Source organism: Schistocerca piceifrons, chromosome 7 (assembly GCF_021461385.2).
Source record: "Schistocerca piceifrons isolate TAMUIC-IGC-003096 chromosome 7, iqSchPice1.1, whole genome shotgun sequence".
Taxonomy (NCBI): Eukaryota; Metazoa; Arthropoda; class Insecta; order Orthoptera; family Acrididae; genus Schistocerca; species Schistocerca piceifrons.
The window spans coordinates 349,127,725-349,150,612 of record NC_060144.1 but is presented as its reverse complement, the minus strand read 5'-3'; the positions used below and the strand labels follow the sequence as shown (position 1 = coordinate 349,150,612).

At 41.8% G+C, this 22,888-nt stretch overlaps 1 protein-coding gene across 1 annotated transcript in view; it reads left to right on the top strand.

Annotated features, from left to right (window-relative positions):
• The first annotated feature begins 1,697 nt into the window (after nucleotides 1-1,697).
• Nucleotides 1,698-22,888, top strand: part of LOC124804728 — a 150,423-nt gene continuing 129,232 nt past the window's right edge. Inside the window, exon 1 of the mRNA XM_047265021.1 lies at nucleotides 1,698-2,030. Within this exon, the coding sequence (XP_047120977.1) occupies nucleotides 1,911-2,030 (120 nt within the window). The 5' untranslated portion in view covers nucleotides 1,698-1,910. The remainder of the gene's footprint in view (nucleotides 2,031-22,888) is intronic.

Sequence of the window (22,888 nt, the reverse complement as noted above, 5' to 3'; positions counted from 1 at the left end):
TTATACTGATATAGAACAGCAAAGGGCCTATGAGTCTACCTTGGGGAACGCGAGAAATCACTTCTGTTTAACTCGATGACTTTCCGTCAGTTACTACGGAGACCTTTTGAAATCCCTTGTCAATAGCTCTCAACACTTCGTGCGAGTAAAGAGCTAGTTGTGTTTTATAAGACCGATGTTTTCTAAATCCGTGTGGACTGTGTGTCGGTAGAGCGTTTTATTCGAGTTAATTCATAGTGTTCGAACACAATATATGTTCTAAAATCGTGCTGCATATCGATGTTAATGGTATGGGACGGTAATTAAGTGGATTATTCCTACTGCATTTCTTAAATATTGGTGTGACCTATGCAACTTTCCAATCTTTGGGTACGGATCTTTCGTCGAGTGAACTTCTACCTATGATTGTTAAGTATGGAGCTATTGCATCATCGTACTCTGAATGGAACCTCATTAGTATACAATTTGGACCAGAAGACTTGCTTTTATTAAGTGATTTAAGTTGCTTCATTATTCCGAGGATATCTACTTGTAAGTTACCCATGTTGGCAGCTGATCTTGATTTGAATTGTGGAATTTTTCCTCCGTCTTCTTTTGTGGAGGCATTTCGGAAGGCTGTGTTTAGTAGCCTTGCTTTGTCAGCACTGTCTTCGATAGTATCTCCATTGCTATCGCGCAGAGCAGACACTGATTGTATCTTGTCGCTACCACACTTCACATACAATTAGAATCTCACAGGATTTTCTCCTAAGTTTCGAGACAAAGTTTCGTTGTGGAAACTGTCATAAGCATCTCGCATTGAAGTCCACGCTAAATTTCGAGTTTCTGTAAAGGATCATCAATCCTTGAGGTTTTGTGTCTGTTTAAATTTGGCATGTTTTTCCGTTGTTTCTGCAACAGAACTCTGACTCGTTTTGTGTACCAAGGAGGATCAGCTCCGTCGTTTGTTAATTTATTTAGTATAGATCTCTTAATTGCTCTCGATACTATTTCCTCGAATTGAAGTCACTTCTGGTCTACAGTTACATTGTTAAGTTCGTTGGAGTGGGGATTGTCTCCCAGGAAGGCGTCAAGTGAATTTTTATCTGCTTTTTTGAATAGGTATACTTTTAGGTATACTGGAGTTAGTTTGGGTAGTCATCTCGCACACACCTTATCCGCCTGATTTTGCACCCTCAGACATTCACCTTCCCCGCTCTTTGTCAAAAATCATTGAAGGAACTTGCTTGCCGGATGAAAATGCTCTTCGAACGTGATGACTACACTATCTCGACTGTCGGAATCGAGAAGTTACCCCCGCGTATGCCGGCAGTTGTAAGTATGAAAGAGAATATTTTATAGAAGATTACTCTACGTTATGCATCTTTAGAGTTTATTAAACTTACGGGAAAACAAAATCGCTCATGGCGATAAAACGTACAGTAAACCAGTAGCTTTGCCTGAGACATGCCGTGGGGCGCGTGGACAAGCTGCTCGTCGTGGCCTGGCGCCCCCCACTTCGCAGCCGGGCAGAGCACGTGACTGCACCGGTGGTGGGGGAGGCGCGGCGCTATGTGGCGAGGGTAGCGGCGAGACCGCCGCGCGGCAGTCTGCTCCCGGACACCACGCCAACAGCGTCCTCTCAGCGCGCAGCAGCTGCCCGGCTCTCGGCCATCAGCTGACGGCGGCCGGCCCTCGCGGCTCGGACTCCCTGACACCCGGGCGCTGTTGCGCTGCCTACACCTGTGCGGCAGTCTCTCCGACGTTCAGCAGTGGTACCTGGCACAGCTTCTCCGCGGCCACGCTTCCTGGCGCGCTATGAAGTTTCCCGCCGCCGGGCCGCGCGCTCCGGCCGCCTCCGGCGCTCAGCTGACGACCAGCGCGGGCGCGGAGGCGGTGCCGCGGCGCTGCTAGGCGTCGGCCGCCCCCGCATGGCGTCGGCGGGACTGTGGACGCTGGCCGCGCTGGCAGCGGCGGCGCCGGGCTGGTGGTGGCCTCCCGCCTCCTGCCACCAGGGCGCCGCCTCCTGCACCGCCGCCTGTCTGCGCCAGGTGAGTCGCCTCGCACTGCTAACAAAGCAGCTGTAGTATATTTGTATTTTATCGAAATTGTAGCATTTTCTCGTCGTAGACATTGCGTCTGTTCTTGGCAAAACCGAGACGGTGCTGTGAAGAGACCACGTAAGAACAAAATTTGTGTGCATTCTCCTTAATAATACTTCAGTTTCCAATACAGGCAAAGTTTTTGACTGTCGAGTGCTGTTTACTTCAAAATATAGAATAACCTGTCGGAATGTATATATTAGTGCATGGTCATATACTTAACAGTATACGCCAGTGAACTAATATACTCAACAGTATATGACAGTGAACTGTAACTACCACATATGATCAGAAGGTGGTCAGCATCGCCTGAAACCGATAATTATGAAATAAACATCTATCGACACGCACAAAAGCAAACCTGTTTTGTGTAAATAAGTATGGCTTCTCTTAAATACGTCCAGTTTTGATAACTCTTCAGTTTCTGGCTTGACCGTATTATGACCACAGTCAGTTATTTGAAACGACCAGCTGATTTCGAAGATACAGCATTTTCACGAGCTTACTCTTCACCTCAGGATCTTTTACAAGGCCATTAATGTAAATAATTGCTGACGTAGGAGACTCGAACAATAACAACATTCCGTAATCGTCAACTGCTGTAGTTTCGTATGTATGTAAACATAGAAACTCATGATATATTAGTAATTTTTGAGAACATTTCTCATGGAGAAACAGCAGTCTGGCTAAAGATATTTAAACATGGATTAAAAACAGTCTTGACCGCAATAAAACATTTATTCTGAACGGTTGCCGATTTCGATCAGAATGTGTCCATCTTCAGACCATTTAAATCATGATGGCTGAGGTTGGCTGTGAACGGTGCATGTCCTATGACAACACGAACATCAACTGCTTTTGAGCATTTGACGTTCGTGGAATCATAACACCTGCTCCGGTCACCTTCACCGCTTGTCATGATGATATAAATAGTCTGAAGAAGGCCACATTCTGACCGAAACCGATTACCATTCTAAATAAACATTTAACTCCGGTCAAGACTGTTTATAATCCATGTTTGAAGCATCGTGATATATTGTATGGAAGACTGCTTCCACAGGTTGGTGTTTCTGGTTCGAGCCTGCTACGCCAGCAGTTGCAGTTTTTAAAGACGGTGTAAAATTAGTGTTGGGGGATAACAGCAACCTGTTAAGAATCGCACATTACCGAAATCAGCTCACCATATGAAAGAAATGACTGTCGTCCAACTACAGAGGAGATGGAAATATGTGAGTGACTTTGAATGAATCTGTGAACGTGGTACCAATAAAAATTTGTACACCGTCTTCTCAATAGCGTCCTCACCTGACCATTCCACCTTCCGAAGTCACAGGTTTATCATCAGGTTTTCAACTGTAGTACAATGACCATTTTTACAATCTAAACATGGCTCTGTGAACGCTACATTGCCTCCTTAATTACAGCTTGTAAAATTCTTGCAGAAATTACAGGACTGTTCGAAGTGAATATAGTGATTACAAACGTATATAATTGTTTAATGCATAGCTTTACGTCTGTAAGAATTGTAAACAATGTAGGAGGAGGATGCCAAAAATTTACATACTTAAAATATGCGTTCTGTGTGACACCCTCGATCACGCGGGATTCATGAAAGCGATAAATCACTTTACGCCATACATTCTGAAGCATATGTAGAGTCACAGATCTAAAGTGTTAGAAATGTGAGTTCTGAATTTCTTCTCGCACACAAACACACACACACACACACACACACACACACACTCGTAACGCTATAAAAACACATCCATAGGTGTGACGGCTGGAGATTTAAATGTACATAAGAAGGATATGGCGTTGTCAAGTCCAGTAAGACCCATCTAACGGTCTGCAAAGACTTGATTTAAAACTGTACACCAGATTCCGATTCATTGCGCCTGCGCAACTATCAAAATTTAAAACTTTCTTTTAAATTTCTGTAATTTTTGTTCATGTGTCACTGTGCGTTAATTACTTACAGACGTCTATAATCGCTATATTAATTTTGAATTGTCCTACATATAGAACTGCAGAAGAATGTACGCACATTTTTGTTATAACTTTTTTGTATACCTGAGAGTATTGCTGGTTTCTGTCGTACACAATGTCATAGTGGAGTAATTTCAAGATGTTGTTTACAGAACTTTCAGACATGATGCTACAAGTTTCAATGATAATCACAAATTGAATAGATACTTCAATACTGAGAACATGATAAATAACATACATTTTATGGAACACAATAAGCTTCAAATAATCTTTTTTACTTACATAATCTTCATGAAAACAATAATGTTGGCCTTGCCAAAGGGGAAAATTATTGCTAACATTAGTGTTACAGTATTTAATTACAGAATGTACGTATAGTCTCTTGGCTGCATAAAATTGTTGTCACATTGACCATGGTTTCGACAGCTCTAAGGCGGTCTTCATCAGAATAAAAATTACATAGGATTACATGTGTAAGGACTTCAGCCTATAACAACGAATTATGTTACAGATTACAAAACAAACGTGAATAAACTGAACAAACATGCACATTTTATACACAAATAAGTACAAGTGTGTTGCATAAAACACAATATACGATGAATATTTATTAATTTTAATATCTGCGCCATCTGTGACGTTACTTCAAACTTGTATTGTCATCTATGAGAACTGTGTAACTAAGACGTGCAACTTACATCAGTGTGGTTTCATATACGACAGATAATAAAACTTTCAGTTATTCTAAAAGTTGTCTTCTGTAATTCTATACATACTCTACTGCAATTTTACAATTTACAGTTAAGATTACGCTATAACTGACGTAGATACCTGTTTGTGGAGTGTTGACATTTCAGTGATGGTTATTTCATTAAAAACTGAAACCTTGCAGATGTGATTTGGAAATTTGCGTGTGCTATTGAGAAGATTCTACATGGATAGTGTGATTAACTTGTTTGTTTTTCATTTCTGGGTGAGTATTTTTTGAAATGGTTTGTTTCTTTCGCTTGGTAAACACAACACCTACTCACGCAATATGTGACCAAGAAACCAACTGTCTTACTGTGCCTTGAAATTGAGAAATCAGGTACAATTCCAAACGGGAGGAAGACTGATAGAAAAATAAAATAAAATAAAGTGAAATAAACGAACAAATCAAGTTACATATCGCGCGCGACAGTTTATTATTTATGACAGGACCGTTAAGTTGACAATACACGCTGATGCCCCACTGGGCTACACTTGCAGCTCTCTTTCTTTGGGTGTGCCGTTAAATAAAAACAAGTCATGTTTTATGATTAATTGTAAAAAAATCCTGCTCTTGGGGAAGCGCTGGCAACTGGTCGTCTATGTAAACAAAAGCATATTGAACTCGTACGTAGGTGAAATCTTCCGACATTGGACAAACAAAGCAGATCAGATAATCAGACAAGTAGAAGCGGTCATGTGGAGCAATGTAAGATAGAAAAAACGTAAATTCTTATTTACTAAGCTGTGGTTCCCTCACTAAACAAACGCATCCTCGCCCGACCAGTTTTAGAATGTGTTTCATTAATCTGGTAGCCTTATCAGGGCGAAATGTGGAGCATAGAGAGAAGAACGTTCATTTTTTTTAACATGTTTGTTCGGCACGTTAGCGTTACTGCAGGACCTGAGTTAATTGGTATTTGAATAAAATAGTAGACACGAAAGTTTAATCCACTTTGTATATTTTCTTACGTTAACAATTCAACAGCTACGACGTGGAACTACAGCTGCTCATTCATCTGGATTGTAAAAATATACAAACATCTAATGTTTTTTACATACTAGTTTCTGGACTAAGGGCTACAATGTACTTACGACATACTATAATAATAGAAACAAATAGTATTGACGCTAAATAATGTTGACAATTTTATAATCATTTTAAGACAGAGGGAATTATGTTTGGTACGTTGCCTGTGAAGTTAGTCGGAGAAACGCGTAACTTGCACAGTGGACTGTGACGAACACAGCTACGTGTTGCTCATCCGTCGTCTTCACAATGATACCAAACGGAGCGGCGCTGTATTTCGATATCTGTTGCTGGAATCCGCATCACTATATCTATGAATAATTAACGGAAGCAACTGCTAATAGTGCTGAGGTCAGATTAATAATTATTACCATGCGCCTTCCGACTTCGAGACTACAGATATAGCTGATCGAGAATTTTGTCTTACCTTGAGCAAGCTGCCTCAGCCATAAAATCTCAGATATTTTCTGTGAATGACAATCCAACTTCAGCCTAGTTCAAAGAACAGATAAATACTAAGAACGACGGCTCCAGTTCGCATTTCTGGTGGTTTCTATTGCTCTTCAAGTTATTTCATCCTGTAAACGAGTTTATAATATGGATGTCCCTATGACTATTTCACTTTCATGATTAGGTATGTTATTTCAGTACAAAATTGATCCGATCTGTTTACTTCTTTAACAAAACTATAGCTGCTGTATCAGCTCTTGCATCTTTATTGTTTTAATTCGTTTGTACATTTCCACCTTACTCTTTAAACTTAGTTCATACTTTTGCGTCTATAAAAAGAAACAGTGTGACCCATAATATGAAAAGAGGTAACTCAGAACCGATCAGTTACTGCAAATTTCCAAGTGAGTCTCGATTTACAGAACAATGAGAATGTTACGCATTACAATCAATGATACATTATGTTAATTTTTCATTGTACACTGTCAATTTCTTCGCATTTCTTTAATCTCTTTGCCCTCTTGGGAAGATTCTGTAATATTTGGTCAGTCGTATGTTCTATAGGCCATTTAATTTTATACATTGTCAGTTTTTTTCAATTGTTATCGTCTAATGCAGCATGCAATATCTCTGAAACGCTTGTGAGCCGAAGGATTCAGAAATGTGTACTGCTGCATTTCATTAAAGGAGATTGTTTGCTACTTCGTTTAGAATGCCATATTCTGATACCTAACGATACGGATGCTTATGAATAAACCCGTAGGCAGTCTGCTGTATTTATTGTGGAATTCACGCCAATGTGCTAGTGACCATGTCCTACGCGCTCTGTGACGAACGTTCATACATGAAAGGCTGATGGAGTTTGTGACTAAACCAATGAATAAAAATGTCTACGAAACGAAAGGTCAAACGTGTAGGCACGTTTATCATCAAGGGCACTGTAAATTCGTGATTCGTTATTCTCGAAACTCTTCCATTGCAACGTGCGGAACCGAATTTTCATTTACCCAGGCTTCCGTGACTGGTTTTTTGCCGCCAGTAAGAGGTGAAGTAAAACGGAGAGTTTCATTCTGTGACTGGTTTATCCACTCATTGCTGATGGTATCTAGGGAGTGACGAAGAACGAATGAACGAATCAATTACGAGGCGAAATATGGAGGTTAACGTTAGATTAATATTTTTCTTTAGCATCAGCTTGTCTACGTCACTTTATTTGCGTCATTAAGAGAGTATGAGCGGATGTTTATAAACGAGCTAAGAACAATCATTCTGTCAAAGAAAGTTTTATAAGCTTTGAATTTATTTTTTTCAATTTGACAGCTGGCGTGTATCTCTCTTCACTGGTATCAAAGGTAAAAACTGAGAGGACACTTACGATTGGTTTTGATAACCACCGTTACTTCCTAGACTCACAAGAGAACCACACGTCAATTGAATTTTTGTAGTTTCTCTTGTATTCATGGTACATGAAGTTTAGAACTCCAATATCAATATGTAAAAGCAGCTCGATTCAACTATTCTCGAAACAGTTCCGTTCGAATTAATCTGCTAAACAAAGGTGCATCTTCTACGACTTTAAAGTTGGAAACGCATCGGCGGAGCAACAGAAGACTGGTAATCGCTGGATCGAGTCAGGTTTCGATTATTATTTTTTCGTTATTTTTCCGTTAAGTTCGAATACCTACGTCATTTCAGTATGAACTTCATCAAATATATGCTTATTAACACATATAACTCCCATTTTTATAAAAATGCGCGTCCTTTTATTTAAAATTACATATCGAACACAAAAATCCATTTTCCATTGCAGACGTTAAGACCTAATTACCGATCTTTTATAAGAGATTTTTAATCAAGATTCTTTTAAATAAAAGAGATTAGAAACTAAATTTCTTCCGTCTCTATGAATTTTGAGCTACACGGAAACGCTCGTAGAATATATACCTTCGTGTCAATATTTGATTACACAGCGAATTGAATTCCCGACCCCAAGTGTCACTTAGGCATTCTATCACAGAGCCAAGTTGCTTGTCTAAAAGTAACGAAGCGTGTAAAACATGGTCGCAAAACCTCAAAGTCGATTTTTTTCGAGAATTTTTCAGGGTTGCTTGGAACTGGTTTGATACTGATCGAGTAACATAAACGTAAAAAAAAAGAAGAAGAGGAAGATTGCCGTGTGGCGTCTTATGTCAGTATTGTAGAAACACCTAACCGTGTTTCAGTAGTGCTGCAGGTCAATGTATAGCCCGAAGTATGAAAAAAAAAATAAGTAAATTATTGTTCAAAGGCTCAGAGCACTATGGGACTTAACTTCTAAGGTCATCAGTCCCCTATAACTTCGAATACTTAAACCTAACTAACCTAAGGACATCACACACATCCATGCCCGAGGCAAGATTCGAACCTGCGACCGTAGCGGTCACGCTGTTCCAGACTGTAGCGCCTAGAACCGCACGGCCACCCCGGCCGGTCGAAGTATGCAACAGGATCCTATTTGCCTGTCTCTCTCTCTCTCTCTCTCTCTCTCTCTCTCTCTCTCTCTCTCTCTCTCTCTCTCACACACACACACACACACACATACACACACACACACACACACACACACACACACGTCACCTTCAACGCTAGGAAAAAAAAATTATTAAGAACTGGAGGAACTAGAGTAGAGTCAATTTTTTTGGTCTTGCGTTGACTAGAAGCGCAGAACGAAAGCAGCTACCTTGAGAATCCGTTTCTAACGGCTTTGCATTCTACAGGTTGGGGGTATTTTCGCTAATAATACCCTGTCTTAAAACACAGATCTTTGTTTCTCTCTTTGTATGGAACGCTTTTCAGAGTTACAGCCCCATTTCCTAGGAAATGATTCGCCCTGTTTCTATGATCATGTACCCATCAAACTGGCAAATCAAACTGGTAGACTGTTATGTGACAGTGCAACTATTATATATGCTTCATTTTTGTAATGTTTGGCAGTTATATTTTTTCTATCAAAATTTGCCTGTATTAGTTCTCTATGATAGTTATCGTAGCTAAAATTTCTGTCTCAACCAATAATTACCAATATTAGGAATTGGTTTTGAAGTATTTGCAAGACCTATTTCCTGTTGTACATGTTTCGTGATTGAGTTCTAATTGCTCCGTCTTTATTGGAAAAACTGTAATGCGGACGAGCACAGATTTTTGTAGTACAGTAATGCTCGTAGTTTAATCTGTATCTTTCAGCGTTCTGATGGGAGACAAAAAGTACAACTCTTCTAAAATTTGTCGCTTAATGGAGATGAGGTTTCTCGTTAGACTGTAATTCGTTTTGTCACTGCCGCAGGTCATCAAATTCAGTAAAGTCACAATCGATCGCACTCAACACACCTCATCAACCGTGAAACTTTTTCTGGGTTTGATTGCTCATTTCCACTCTAGATATCGTCTCAATAGCCATGTCTTATTCAGTGCAATATTAGAACAAACTGTGATTGTCTCAGTTGTTTGCAGATATATTAGTAATGAGATATTCAAAAAATAATGACGAGTGACTACATTGAAACTCCATTCGCTCTGAAACGTCATTTCTTCTTGAACGTAGTTGATTTTCGCGCGCTATTATCGTCAATAGAAAAAATAAACCTATGTCTGCATCAGAAACGGCGCAAGATTATATTTGTTATAAGAAGTGATAATAAATAGTAGAAATAAGGAGCTCTATGAAACTTTTTCTTAGAATTACTGGGAATGCAACGTCATATATTTCATGAGTCGGCGCATCAGAAGATTCACGTCGTGTCGGCAAGTGCTGCTGCGAAACTGTTGCACGCTAAATGATGTACATCTCTGAACAGGTCCGAGTTTACGATGGGCATTGCCATCTGCGCCTGCCTCGCGGGTAGTCTAACTATGTAGGCGAAGCCCGTGGCGGCGGTTACCGACGCCTCGTCCTTGAGTGTCACACTTCTGTATTCAGCTTCCTATTTATAAGAAATTTCGCACCACACTAAGAATTAATACAATTTCAATAGAGAGTTCTGGAAATACTTTTATTGTTAAATGACAAATTAATTATGAATATGGTTTAGAACTAGTTATGTGTGTTACCTGTCCCAGGCCAAATAATTATATAGTCGCAGCTGCATAACATTTTCAAGTCGCGGCGTGAAGCAGTAACCCAGTTTGCTTTGCCATAAACACCCAAAATAATAAAGCAGCTTGTAACGACGTAGGAGTATCTGTCCAGAAAAGGATACCAACGGCATTCTGCCTTCTTTGCTTCTAGCCATTATGACACTAAAAGGAGCTTGTTCTTGTCTTGCTGTATAAATATCGCCTCCAGTTTCTTTGTAAATAAGCAATTAACCAGTCTTCTAGTCGTGCGTTCTGCAAGTTTCGGGATTTTCGGAAGCACTCTTCCTAGTGTTTTTCTACATTTTACTCTCTTTCTGCGGCAAGGAATTACAATATAAATTGTGACGACAATACAGTAAGATACCATTAACATTACTTCTATGAAATCTGCTGTCTACTATAGTGGTCTGTAAAACATAAGGAAGAGGCAGGTAAAGTAACATAACAATTGCTCCGTGGAAATGGCAAAGTGCGGCAGCATGTTGCCAGAGGTCACTCAGGCGTGCACAGAAAGATGGACGTCACATGACGCCAAATGTAGCTGCCCTGCAACACATGGCAGTTGAGGGAACAGGAAATAACAGTGTGTGTCAATCAACGAGCGCGGTACCCTGTGGTGGACTTTTTCATTACAAAGTGCCCAGAGATGATATTTCGATTACTTCAAACTGAGGTGCAATCATCGGGAAACTTAAGAACGACGAAGTGCGACGAATGTAGCATAGGAGTTTGGTTCAAATGGCTCTGAGCACTTTGGGACTTAACTTCTGACGTCATCAGTCCCCTAGAACTTAAAACTACTTAAACCTAACTAACCTAAGGAAATCACACACATCCATGCCCAAGGCAGGATTCGAACCTGCAACCGTAGCGGTCGCGCGGTTCCAGACTGAAGCGCCTAGAACCGCTCGGCCACTCCTGCAGGCCCCAGGAGTTTGATATTGCTCAGAGCATTCTTTCATTTGGGTGCTGAGCGATCCGAACTACAGGCACTGCTGTCCAAAGGAAAGAAGGTGGTCGACCACGGTCAACTACAGCATCAGAAGACCAGCAAGTAAAGAGGGAACCACGTAAAACAGGGGTGCAACAGCAACCACATTTAACAGGCCTGCAACGCACGAATATCACGCTACACAGTGGCATGAGGGCAGTTTTCCTCTGACCATTAGTACATGTGTTCCGCTGACACCTGCAAATCGGTGGCACCGTTTCCTATGGTCTCGAGAACTTACGGACTGAATCAACAAGGAGTGGGCTTGTGCATACTTCTCGGATGAGAGCAAATTCAGTCTTAGTCATTCTGAGCGGACAGACTTATGACGAGAGGTGGGAACACGAAATGTACCAAGGAACATTGTCAAATATAATCATTTTGATGTTCCAAGGGCCATGGAGTGGAAACTCATAATTTTATGGTTATACTGACCTCCAAATAATTGAGCATGGTACACTTTCCAGCAGTGCGTTCTGCCCTGACTTCATGTTTATCGATGACAGTGCGCGACCGTATGGAAGAGTGCAAGTGAATGACTTCTTTGAACAACAGGATAATCGGTGGGTGGACTGGCCTGCCCATTCCCACAGCATAAGTCCCGTCGAGCACGTGTAAGATGCTTTTGAGTGACATATTGCAGCATGTCCACATGCACCAACGACCATCCATCAGTTGTCTAGGACTGAAACGCCCTACCACAAGACGTCCCTACGAACCATGTGGCCAGCATGGCACCACGTCGCGGAGCATGCACTGCGGGCCGTGGTTATCACACATTCTACTAAGAACCATGTCTCACATTTCATAATGTTCACGAGAACATCTTGCGCTTCGTGTAATTATTGTCTTTGAATAAGAGTGTTGTTTCTGTCCTCAATGTGTATTTCTTTCAGTTACCTTTTACAATTTACTGTAGTAGATCGAGCTATTTTACCTGCCAGTGGCAAAGCAAAAAATGGCTGTGAGCACTATGGGACTTAACTGCTGAGATCATCAGTCCCCTAGAACTTAGAACTACGTAGACCTAACTAACCTAAGGACATCACACATATCCATGTCCGAGGCAGGATTCGAACCTGCGACCGTAGCGGTCTCGCGGTTCCAGACTGTAGCGCCTCGAACCGCTCGACCACTCCGGCCGGCAGTGGCAAACCACGCGAAAGGTACTTTCGTCCTTAAGTTGTGCACACCTCTGTATTAATTTAATAAAATTATGTGTCACTTTTTACTTTATTATCTTTTCATTACGTGCTCCTCACGTCTACATACCAATTTATGTAGATAAATGAAAAACATTGCGACCAGTTGTTCAAAAGCATGTTGGTAGAAATTTGGAATTCTGTACATCTGCTGTTTTTTTGCAGGACACATTCGACAAGTTGTTGGTAGCTTTCCGGAGATATGTGTAACCAGCCTTCTACGCACAGGTCACGTCCTTGTTAGAAGGGTTGTCAAGCTGGAAGGTGCCGCTATTGTTGGGGAAGACATCAAGGATGAGGGGAAGCACGCTGAAAGCAATCACGTTCACAAATTTCAGAGCTGTAGCGCTGCCTTTTATTACTACCACAGGTCCCACGAAAGCACAAGAGAATATTCCCCATAACGTAATACCACCACCGCCCGGTTGCATTCTCCTGGATGACTGTGTATCTGGAAAGAAACCTGATTCATCAGACGCGGCGATATGTTTCCTTTGATCAGTAGTCCAATCTCGATGGCCCCGTGTCGACTGCAGTCGTAATTGACGATGTCATTGGGTTAATATGAGAACACGTAGAGGATCTACTTTATTTATTTATTTCATCCAAAGAGTATCTCACAGTGACATAGAAGTTGCCACGATAATACAACAAAAAATCAATAGCTCAAAACACAGATGCACACAAAATTCTTAAGTTTGTTCTGTAAGGATAGGACAGGTGGTCGGACGTGGCGTCGATGAAGGAACCATGGCGGCATTTGCCTGAAATGATGTAACAAAACCACGGAAAACCTAAATCAGTATGAAACCTAAATCAGTATGACCCGACAGAGCAAACCCCATATTCCCGAATACGAGTTCAGTGCCGTAACAGTTGCAGCCGCCTCGTTCGGCTGGTCCCATAACTTTGCAATTTCCTTTTATTTACGCACAAATATCTTATGCTAACTAAAAATGTGAAGCACAGGTTTGGTCTTCATCGCCGCACCCATTAAGAACATCCGATGATGCAACTGACCTCTTAACGTTATGCTCTTAAGTACATGTGCCTGTAGCACCATTCCGTTCTGTTATCATACCTGCCTCCTACCACCGCCTATTCTGCTGTGCAGAAGAGGTGAGCCTTCGACACCCATGTTCTGTGACGAGGCACGGAAGTCCAACACCTTGTCGCCTACTCTTGGCTTTACCGTCCTTCAACCATTTCCCATGGATGATCACGACAGTAGCACGCGAACAGCCGACTAGCTTCGTCGTTTCCGAGGTGCTCATTCCGAGGCGTCGGCCATGACAGTTTCCTCTTTGTCAAAGTCTACTTGTGGTCCGCCTCGTCGCTACAATGATGCCACATTCGTCTCTGTTGCATTAATGTATCTCTATTCTGTTACTATACACTGACAGAAAGAAACTCGCAAATAACAGTTAATGTAGAGCGGTGTAAGCGTCAGAATGTTGAATGAAAGCATTCAAACTTGCACGCATTGTGCTGCATAGGCGCCGGATGTCAGTTTGTGGGGTGGAGTTTCATGCTTATTGCACTTGGTCCGTCAGTACAGGGACGATTAATGCCGTTTGTAGATAGCACTGGTGGGAGTTTTCGTCTGCTAATGTCCCATGTGTGCTCGACTGGAGACAGATCTCGTAAGTGAGCAAGCCGAGACAACATATCGACACTCTGTAGCGCATTCGCATTACAATAGTGGTATTTGGACGACCACTGTTCGTTGGGAAAAATCCCCTGGAATTCTGTTCATGAGTGGCAGCACAACAGGCCGAATCACCAGACTAACATACAAATTTGCAGTCAGGATGCGTGGGATAACTCCAAGTGTATGTCCAATGTGCCTAGCATGCAGACAGGTTGACTGCAGACCCTAAATTTGCCTCTTTCTTACCAACACACGGCCTTCATTGGCCCCGAGGCATGATTAGCTTTCATCAGAAAACACATCCGTCCAATGAGCTCTCGCTCGACACCACTGAAGTCACAAATGGGAGTGGTTTGGGGTCAGTGGAATGCACGCTACACGGCGTCTGGCTCGGAACTGTCCTCGAAGTAATCGATTTGTAACAGTTCGCTGTGTTACTGCGGCGCCAACTGCTGCTCGAATTGCTTCTTCAGACATTTTTATGATGCAACAAAGCAAAACGCCGAACACCATGGTCTTCCCTCTTGCGAGCGTCTAGTCACCGCCCAGAGTCCGGTCTTCTTGTAACAGTACATTCTCGTGACCAGCGCTGTAAGCAATCATGTAAAGTGGCTACATTCCTTCTAATACTTTCTGCAATATCTCAAAAGCAACAGTCATCTTCTCGTAGCCCTATTAGATGGCCTCATTTAAACTCAGTGAGGTATTTGTGAAGCGTCGATAATGGTATCTTTATCACCTTAAACGCATTCTTGACTAACGTCAACTCACCGCGCCCGATCTCACAGCTATCTAACGCTCACCATTGTTACAGTATGTATTTAGCGAAAACCTGATTTGAATCCACATAGTGGCGCTAATGGTGCCACTCTTATGCTACTGGCACGAAATTTAAATAGACATCATGTTTCAGAAACACGCCTACCAAATTATGTTTAAATTTTGGTGTTATTGATTTTTTTTGCGTCAGTGTACTTTCTAGCCACCCGCTGTGGTCGAGCGGTTGTAGGCGCTTCAGTCCGGAACCACGTGGCTGCTACGGTCGCAGGTTCGAATCCTGCTTCGGGCGCGGATGTGTGTGATGTCCTTAAGGTTGGTTCGGTTTACGTAGTTCTAAGTCTAGGGGACTGATGATCTCAGATGTTAAGTCCCATAGTGCTTAGAGCCATTTGAAACATTTTGTACTTTCTATACCACTCCACAGCAATGTCTCGAGGCGTTGAATATCCTGTTGCACGGTGGAGTGTTTTAGATCATCAGCGTGTTCTACAATATGTTTGACTTGCATAATCCTGGATGTTTTAACAGATATCCGATAGCCTGAACCTTCTTGCCTCTTATTGTTTGTGGCACCGTCCCATATAATATTACCTTTCTCACAGGAATCCACGTTTTACCCCTTTACCTCTGGTTTTCCATGTTTCTGGTTTCATGGCTGTTCACCTATGTTTACCGGAACACTACAGTCTTACCAACAAAGTCATACTCTAGTATCTGGATGACTACTCATAAAATGAGATTCCAAACTGACGTATGTGAGCTTTGTGGACTGTGGGGAGTACTGGGGGACTGATGACCTTCGCTGTTTAGTCCCCCTTAAAAATCCCAACAACCACCACCACCACCTGTGGGGAGTACATTACACAATAATTACATCAGCTGAGAGGCATGGAACCGTGGTCGTCCGGAATGTTTAACTTCGTTTTTTTTAAGGGCTCGAAACGCGTCATATGATTTGTAAGCACATACATCGGCACGCTCTACAGCGGACTGCTCAGAAAACCAATGACACCAAGTAATCATAACGAACGTAGTAAATGGCAAAATTCGTGAACTCACTAATACACTCATGAATCTCTACGACAAACTTGTTTCTTTTTGCGTAATATGAGTAAGAAAAGCCCCTCCCCCTCAGATGACATATGACGAAAAATAGAATTGGTGCTCACAGAACTCCCAACTCAAATACGATGTTTGTATGCGTTCTGGTCAAGAGAGGAAAATACGAGAAATTTATCACTAACATTAAAATATACTAATGACAGCATATCCGCTTTTGCATCAAATCATTTATTTCTTTCATGATTTAGTGTTATGCGACTCACTATGGGGCACTACTTGTTTCGAGAGTTGTCTGTTTGCCCTTGAGGAGGTGTGTGTAGGGGGGGGGGGGGGGGCGACAATTTTGGTGAATGAGGTTGCTGTATGGCTGAGTAATACTACGACGTCTGATATCGCATCGGAACGAAAACCAAACACATTACCGGTGATCCTTTGCTGTTGCTTTTAATAGGTCGTGGTGGATATCACACTGGTTTCTTGAATACGCAGTCTCATACATGAAAACTGCGGAATCTCAGCAATTGAACCAACTTTGGCTCACTTCCAGTGGAACTCAAACAAAAGATATAAAACAATTATTTAACGAGACGAAAGAAACTGACTGAGCGTGATACACACATCGAGTATCGTTATACAGACAAAATGCTCAGCACATCGGCATGAAAAGTGCATTAAATGCAAGAAATCTTAGGAGTTGTATTTATACAATTTATAGTATTTTACAATAACAGTGTCAGAGAATGCACAGTGTGATCCCGTGATATTGTTACAAACTTTGAGGGATGACAGGGAGTGGTAAATGTATCAATTTGAGATGAGGCGCCCTGATTCTTAGAGGACCGCTTCGACAGTTGTAATCGAAAATCGTTCTGATACCTCTGGCAGTGGGATACATTTGCTGGTATTACTGTTGCTAAGATTATAGGGTGGATAACTTTCAGAAGTGGTGGTACGGACCAAAACAAAAAAATGATATCTAATAAACGCTGGTTCATGCGACTTTCTCTCTCTCAGCTTATTTAATGACGAAGGAAGGTCATGACCATAATGAAATGTTTTTTCTCAAAAGACTGAATTTAATGTAGTACCACAACGGAAAGAAATCTTCAATGACGCTGATACTGAACCAAAATTTTAGGCAAAAGAAAATAATAACAATGTTGATGATATCAGATAATTACGCATTGGCATAACACGTCAGGCCAGTGACCATTCGTATTGTCAGGCTAGACACATTTGGCTAGTGAAAAAACATTCTTACGTAAAAAATATACGCTGAGAACTGAAGGAAATGATCGGCAAGTCGATCTCAGGAAGGTCCTGGTTAACAATACAACACGAATAACGGAAGAACTCGTAATGTATTGGGTCGTTATACCCTCAAACAGTTCGTCACCAACCCTTTCCTTACATCATAGGAAAAAAAAATCAAAATTCATAGAAAATTATGGTTATTATTATGAGAGTCAATCAGGTCTAATATTACTAAAAGAATTCTACATCCACAGTTATAACAGTAGGCTTAACTTAATTCATAATTACGATACATAAGACCATGGATGCTTACGTTACTACAGAAAGGAGATAAAAGGCACCTAAGTATAGCGAGGATAAATGAAGCACAATATTTCGTTTGTTTTAAAGAAAAAGATAGAGTTCCTTCCTGTTTGGCGTCTTTAGCAAAAGTCTCTGGTCAAACATCTTTACGAAGATTTTAAATGTATGAAGTACTACACAAAGAAAGACAAAACAGAAATTCATATAATATTACAACTGTTGTATGCTTTCATTGGTACTCCCTTATTTTACTCTTTATACTGTTTGTACTTTCATGGGGGTTTCATTAATGTATTTCGTAGCTAATGTATATCATGCTACAGCTTTTAAATCCATATTTTAAAAGCTATAAGCACATGTTCGTTCTCTTCTGCTGCTAACTTTTCGGTTTACAAACTTTTGGCGGAGGTGGTACGGACCAAACCAAGGCAAAATATGTAGTAAATATGGTCTCCAAAACGCGTACCATAAGAGCTATAAGTACTTCTTCATCTTTGTTATTGTGAAACACATTTCTTCTACTGAACACCTCTATTGAAACATCGGGGAATAATCTCGATGACACTAGAGCTAGCTGTATAGCGCCAAAGCATTAGAGGAATACGGAAACTGGAATACATCCAACAAATTACTGACGACGTAGGGTGCAACAACTACTCTGAGATGAAGGGGTAGCGCAGGAGAGGAATTAGTGGCAGGCCGCATAAAACCAGTCAGAAGGTTGATGACTCGAAGAAACCACCTCTCAAAGACGTCTCAAAGTAGCCTGCCCTACAATCTTAGCAACAACAATACGGATACATGTATTCCACTGTCAGAGACTTCAGAATGATTTTCAGTTGTAACTATCACCTCGGTCAATTCCGGACCAAGGAACCTTACTTCAAACTGTTACGTTTTCCCTTTGTAACAACATCACGGAATCACATTGTATAAAACTTTCGTGGAACCCTTTCAATAACGCCGTTGATATACAGCAAACAAGCACGTTCTCTGACAAGTGCAGATGCACGCACGCGCACTCACACACGCACACTCACACACACACACACACACACACACACACACACACACACACACACGCACGCATATGCACAAAAACGCACATGAGCTTACCTTGCGTGCCACGCACCGCACTTTCTTTTTCTTAGGCCCTTCTTCCGTAAAGCTACGTGACGTTAAAGTATCATCATTATGGCAGTCAATTTCTTCGCCGAATTATGCTCGGAACAATTTATGCGGCCATTATGATCACTTAGCAGATAAGTGAGGGCTGCACTGCCATATAGGCTTCGCATATTATCTGTACTGCTCTGCCATTAAATTGCGTATGAATAAAACATAGCTATCGAGACCCTTTGCTTCGCTTCCCAACCGAAAGAAAAAACGCGGATTTAAAATGTAAATTCCGTCATGTACTTGGAACTTAGTTTCTATCCGATCAGCATATGATAGCTATCGAGAAACAAACAAAAGAAAGGAAGTTCATTAGACACTCGGTTGCAGTGCAAGTGTTCTCGTGTAGGCTTGCGTGCGTTATTTGTAGCATGTTGCCGTGCAGCCGTGTTTACATACCGTTTTAATACCGCGACCACCTGTCGTCAGCCATTATACACCTTTCATTAGAGACAAAACTCGTTTAACGGAATAATCAACACCAGACTTCTTGATACTTCGGTGTCTTCAACTGAGTTGCGTAAAGTGCTCGCTGACTTACAGACACATGTCATAATGAAATGACGAATTTTGGCCTACTGACACTGTAAACGATAGAAAAATACAGTTTCTGGGAATATTCAGCGTCAACACTAGTAGCACAACGAAGTGGCGTTGACTGGGAAATCCAAAGTAATAAATTCGAACACGACGAGTATTCCTTAAACGGTTGCAGCTAGAAGACTGCATGGGTAACAGAAATCAATAAAATTACAAAATTTTCGAATTAAGATAATTATCATTCATTGTTCCGTCTTAGGTTTTAATCAGATTACATGTTTCGATCACTCTAGAACGTCGTTATCAGTTACAAAGTGGCCTCATTGTGGGCCTCCATATGGCCTGCTGGTGGAGTAGTTGTCAGCATTTCAGCAATCCATCTTGTCTACTCGGAACCACATATCAAAGTTCTGTATTGTGATATATGGTTCTGAGTAGACAAGACGGGTTGTGACGCAACTTCTTAGATCTCAGAATGTTCCAGAGAGATGGAAATGTGCGACTGAGACGGAACATGAAATTAGAATTATTTTAATTATGGAAACAGTTACCGAATCTCTCAAGGCAATTATATCGACAGCAGTGAAAACCGTCGAAATTGCACAGATTTTTTTAATTCAAATGCTGACCACTTTAGGATCTTTGTAGTCCATTATCAGACCACCCGTTTAAATCCTACTGTGGCACCATAATGTGTACGCTGGCCACATTACACATATGCGTGACAGAGTACAAGATATAAAAATAGTATCATGCACGCAGCTGCTCATACAAGCAATGTGGCCAGCGCGCACACAATGGTGTTATACTAAGACTAATGTGGATAATTTGACTATGGACTAGGAAGGTCCGAAACTGGTAACCATTTGGACAAAACGATGCTCATGTTCAATTCTGAGTCTTTTGTAATTTGGTTCAGTCACACTACGTTGTTGCCTTGTGCCATCCAACATATTGGACGTACATTATGTAGATAACAGAAGTGCTGTCGCATGCAAAGTGCACCCACAAATCCCTTATCCGCATGCGCAAATCTTTTGTCAGCGTCTGCCTCCAAGGACATTAAAATTTTGTAAATCACTTTAAACAGCTTAGTACGCCGAAGCCCTAGCGGTAAACTTGCGGCTTCTCTATAGTTTCGTCCGCTTAAACCGTATCAGGTGCGAGACATCGATAGGGCTACGACATATCGAACAAATTAAGGTGATTTACAAAATTATAATATCTTCGGATCATTTTCCTTATGTTTACTCACTTATCTTAGTGACCTCCTTGGAAACACTGCCTACACTGACGCGTCATATAAGCATGTTTACGTACTAAAGTTCCAAATGTAAGTAAACTTGCACTGTGTTCCTGTAAACGCATTGCCTCACAAAAAAGGAAGACATGACCGAATGGTTATATAACTTACTACACGTACGCAGCATCAGCGGGTAAATATATCTCGTAAATGATGAGAGTTGAAATTCTCTGCGGCAGGTACAACGGTCACCAGTGTGCATTAGTCTTCGTGTTTAGCGTTGTTACAAGGTATAAACGGCGGGAACAGCGTCAGGTGTCGAGTAATCACTATGAAGAACATGGGGAAGCCGCGTACACGTGTGAAACGGCATTACCAGAACCTGACAGAAAGGGGCCTTATTGTGGGCCTCCATATGGCCGACTGGTTGAGTCGTGTGACGTCAGATTTCTGGGGTACACGTATGTAACAGTGACGTGATACTGGCGTGCGTGGCAATATGAGGGCAGGTATAATCGTAATCACAGTCACAGACATCCTGCGTCCTCAGTTCTCATGCGACTGAATCTTGGTGCCATTTTTCAAACGAACAATGCTCTTCCACACATGTATAGATCCTCCTGGGGCTAGAAAAATCGGCAGATATGTCTCCGATACAGCATGTGGGACGAGCTTCGACGTCAACTCCGTCCCGTTGCCATTGCCATCAACTTACAATTGTTTTGGGGCATCTTGCCTCACGAAAGGACACAACGGCTTTATGGGACCCTTACCAACCGCGTCAGTGCGCGCATCCGGACAAAAGGGAGCACCACGTCATACTGATAAATGGGTTCATACCGCCAAATTTTTTGTAAATTTTTCTCGACATTGCAAACAATGAATTAACATCAAATACCCTTGCAATCTGTGGTTTCACATTGTTTCCTCCTCCTTTTGTAGATGCTTTGCTTTCGTACCCTGACGATAAACAATCGCAACACCGAGAAGAAGCTGTGTGACGTAAATGAAAGATAGTGGGCGTATTTCTACATCTCAAAGGTGATGTTAGTTCAAAGTTTTGCGACCGTAGCGTAAGAGTGGGGCTAGTAGCACCACTATGAACATGCAAATCATTTTGCTCTAAATGGATACTGTAACGGTCGTGAGCGTTAGATACCTTTGAGATAGGACGTGGTGAGTTGATACTGTCTCGAATGCCTTTAAGGCGACAAAGACGCCATTATCAACACCTCACTGAGTTTTAACGAGGTCGTGTAATAGGGCTACTATAAACTGGGTGATGTTTCCGCTATTTTGCAGAAAGACTTGGCAGGGATGCAGCCATTGTACATGAGTGGTGGCAGCGGTGATCTACATCTACATCTAAATCTACATACATACCCTGCAAGCCACCGTACGGTGCGTGACCTTTATTACAAATAGTCGCTTCCTTTCTTGCTCCACTCGCAGACAGAGCAAGGGAGAAACGACAGTCTATATGCCTCCGTATGAGTCCTAATTTCTCGTGGTCCCTATGCGAAATGTATGTTGGCGACAGTATGATCGTTCTGCAGTGAGCTTCAAATGCCGGTTCTCTAAACTTTTTCTCTACTGTTCTTCGAAATGAATGTCTTCTTCCCTGCAGGGATTCTCACTTGAGCTCCCTAAGCCTTACGTAACAATTGTATGCTGACCGAACTCACCGGTAATAAGTCTAACAGCTCGCCTCTGAATTGCCTCGATGAGTTCTTTCGATCCTTCGTGGTGCGGATGCCAGACACTCGAGCGGTATTCAAGAATAGGTCGTACTAGCGTCCTATGAGCGGTGAGGTTTCCTTTAGATTAAATACACATTCCTAAAATTCTCGCAATAAACCGAAGCCGACCACCACTCGCCTTCCCTACCTCAATGCTCTCATGCTCGTTCCATTTCATATCGCATCGTAACAAATGATGTATCCGAACTCTACACGTTTGTTTTTCCAACTCATCCGCATTAACTTACATTTTTCTACAGTAAGAGCCAGCTGCTATTCATCACAGCAACCATACATTTTGTCCAGGTCATCTTGTGTTAATCTATAGACAGCTAAAACGCTTTTCTATGCACCACAGCATCATCAGCAGATTGCTGCCCACCCTGTCTGCCCGATTATTTATGGATGTAGAAAACAGCAACGGTTCTATCACACTTCCCTGGGGCACTCGTGATGTTAGCCCCGTCTCCGATAAACACTCACCGATGAGGACAACATACTGTGTTCTATTACTTAAGAAGTCTTCGAGCCAGTCACATA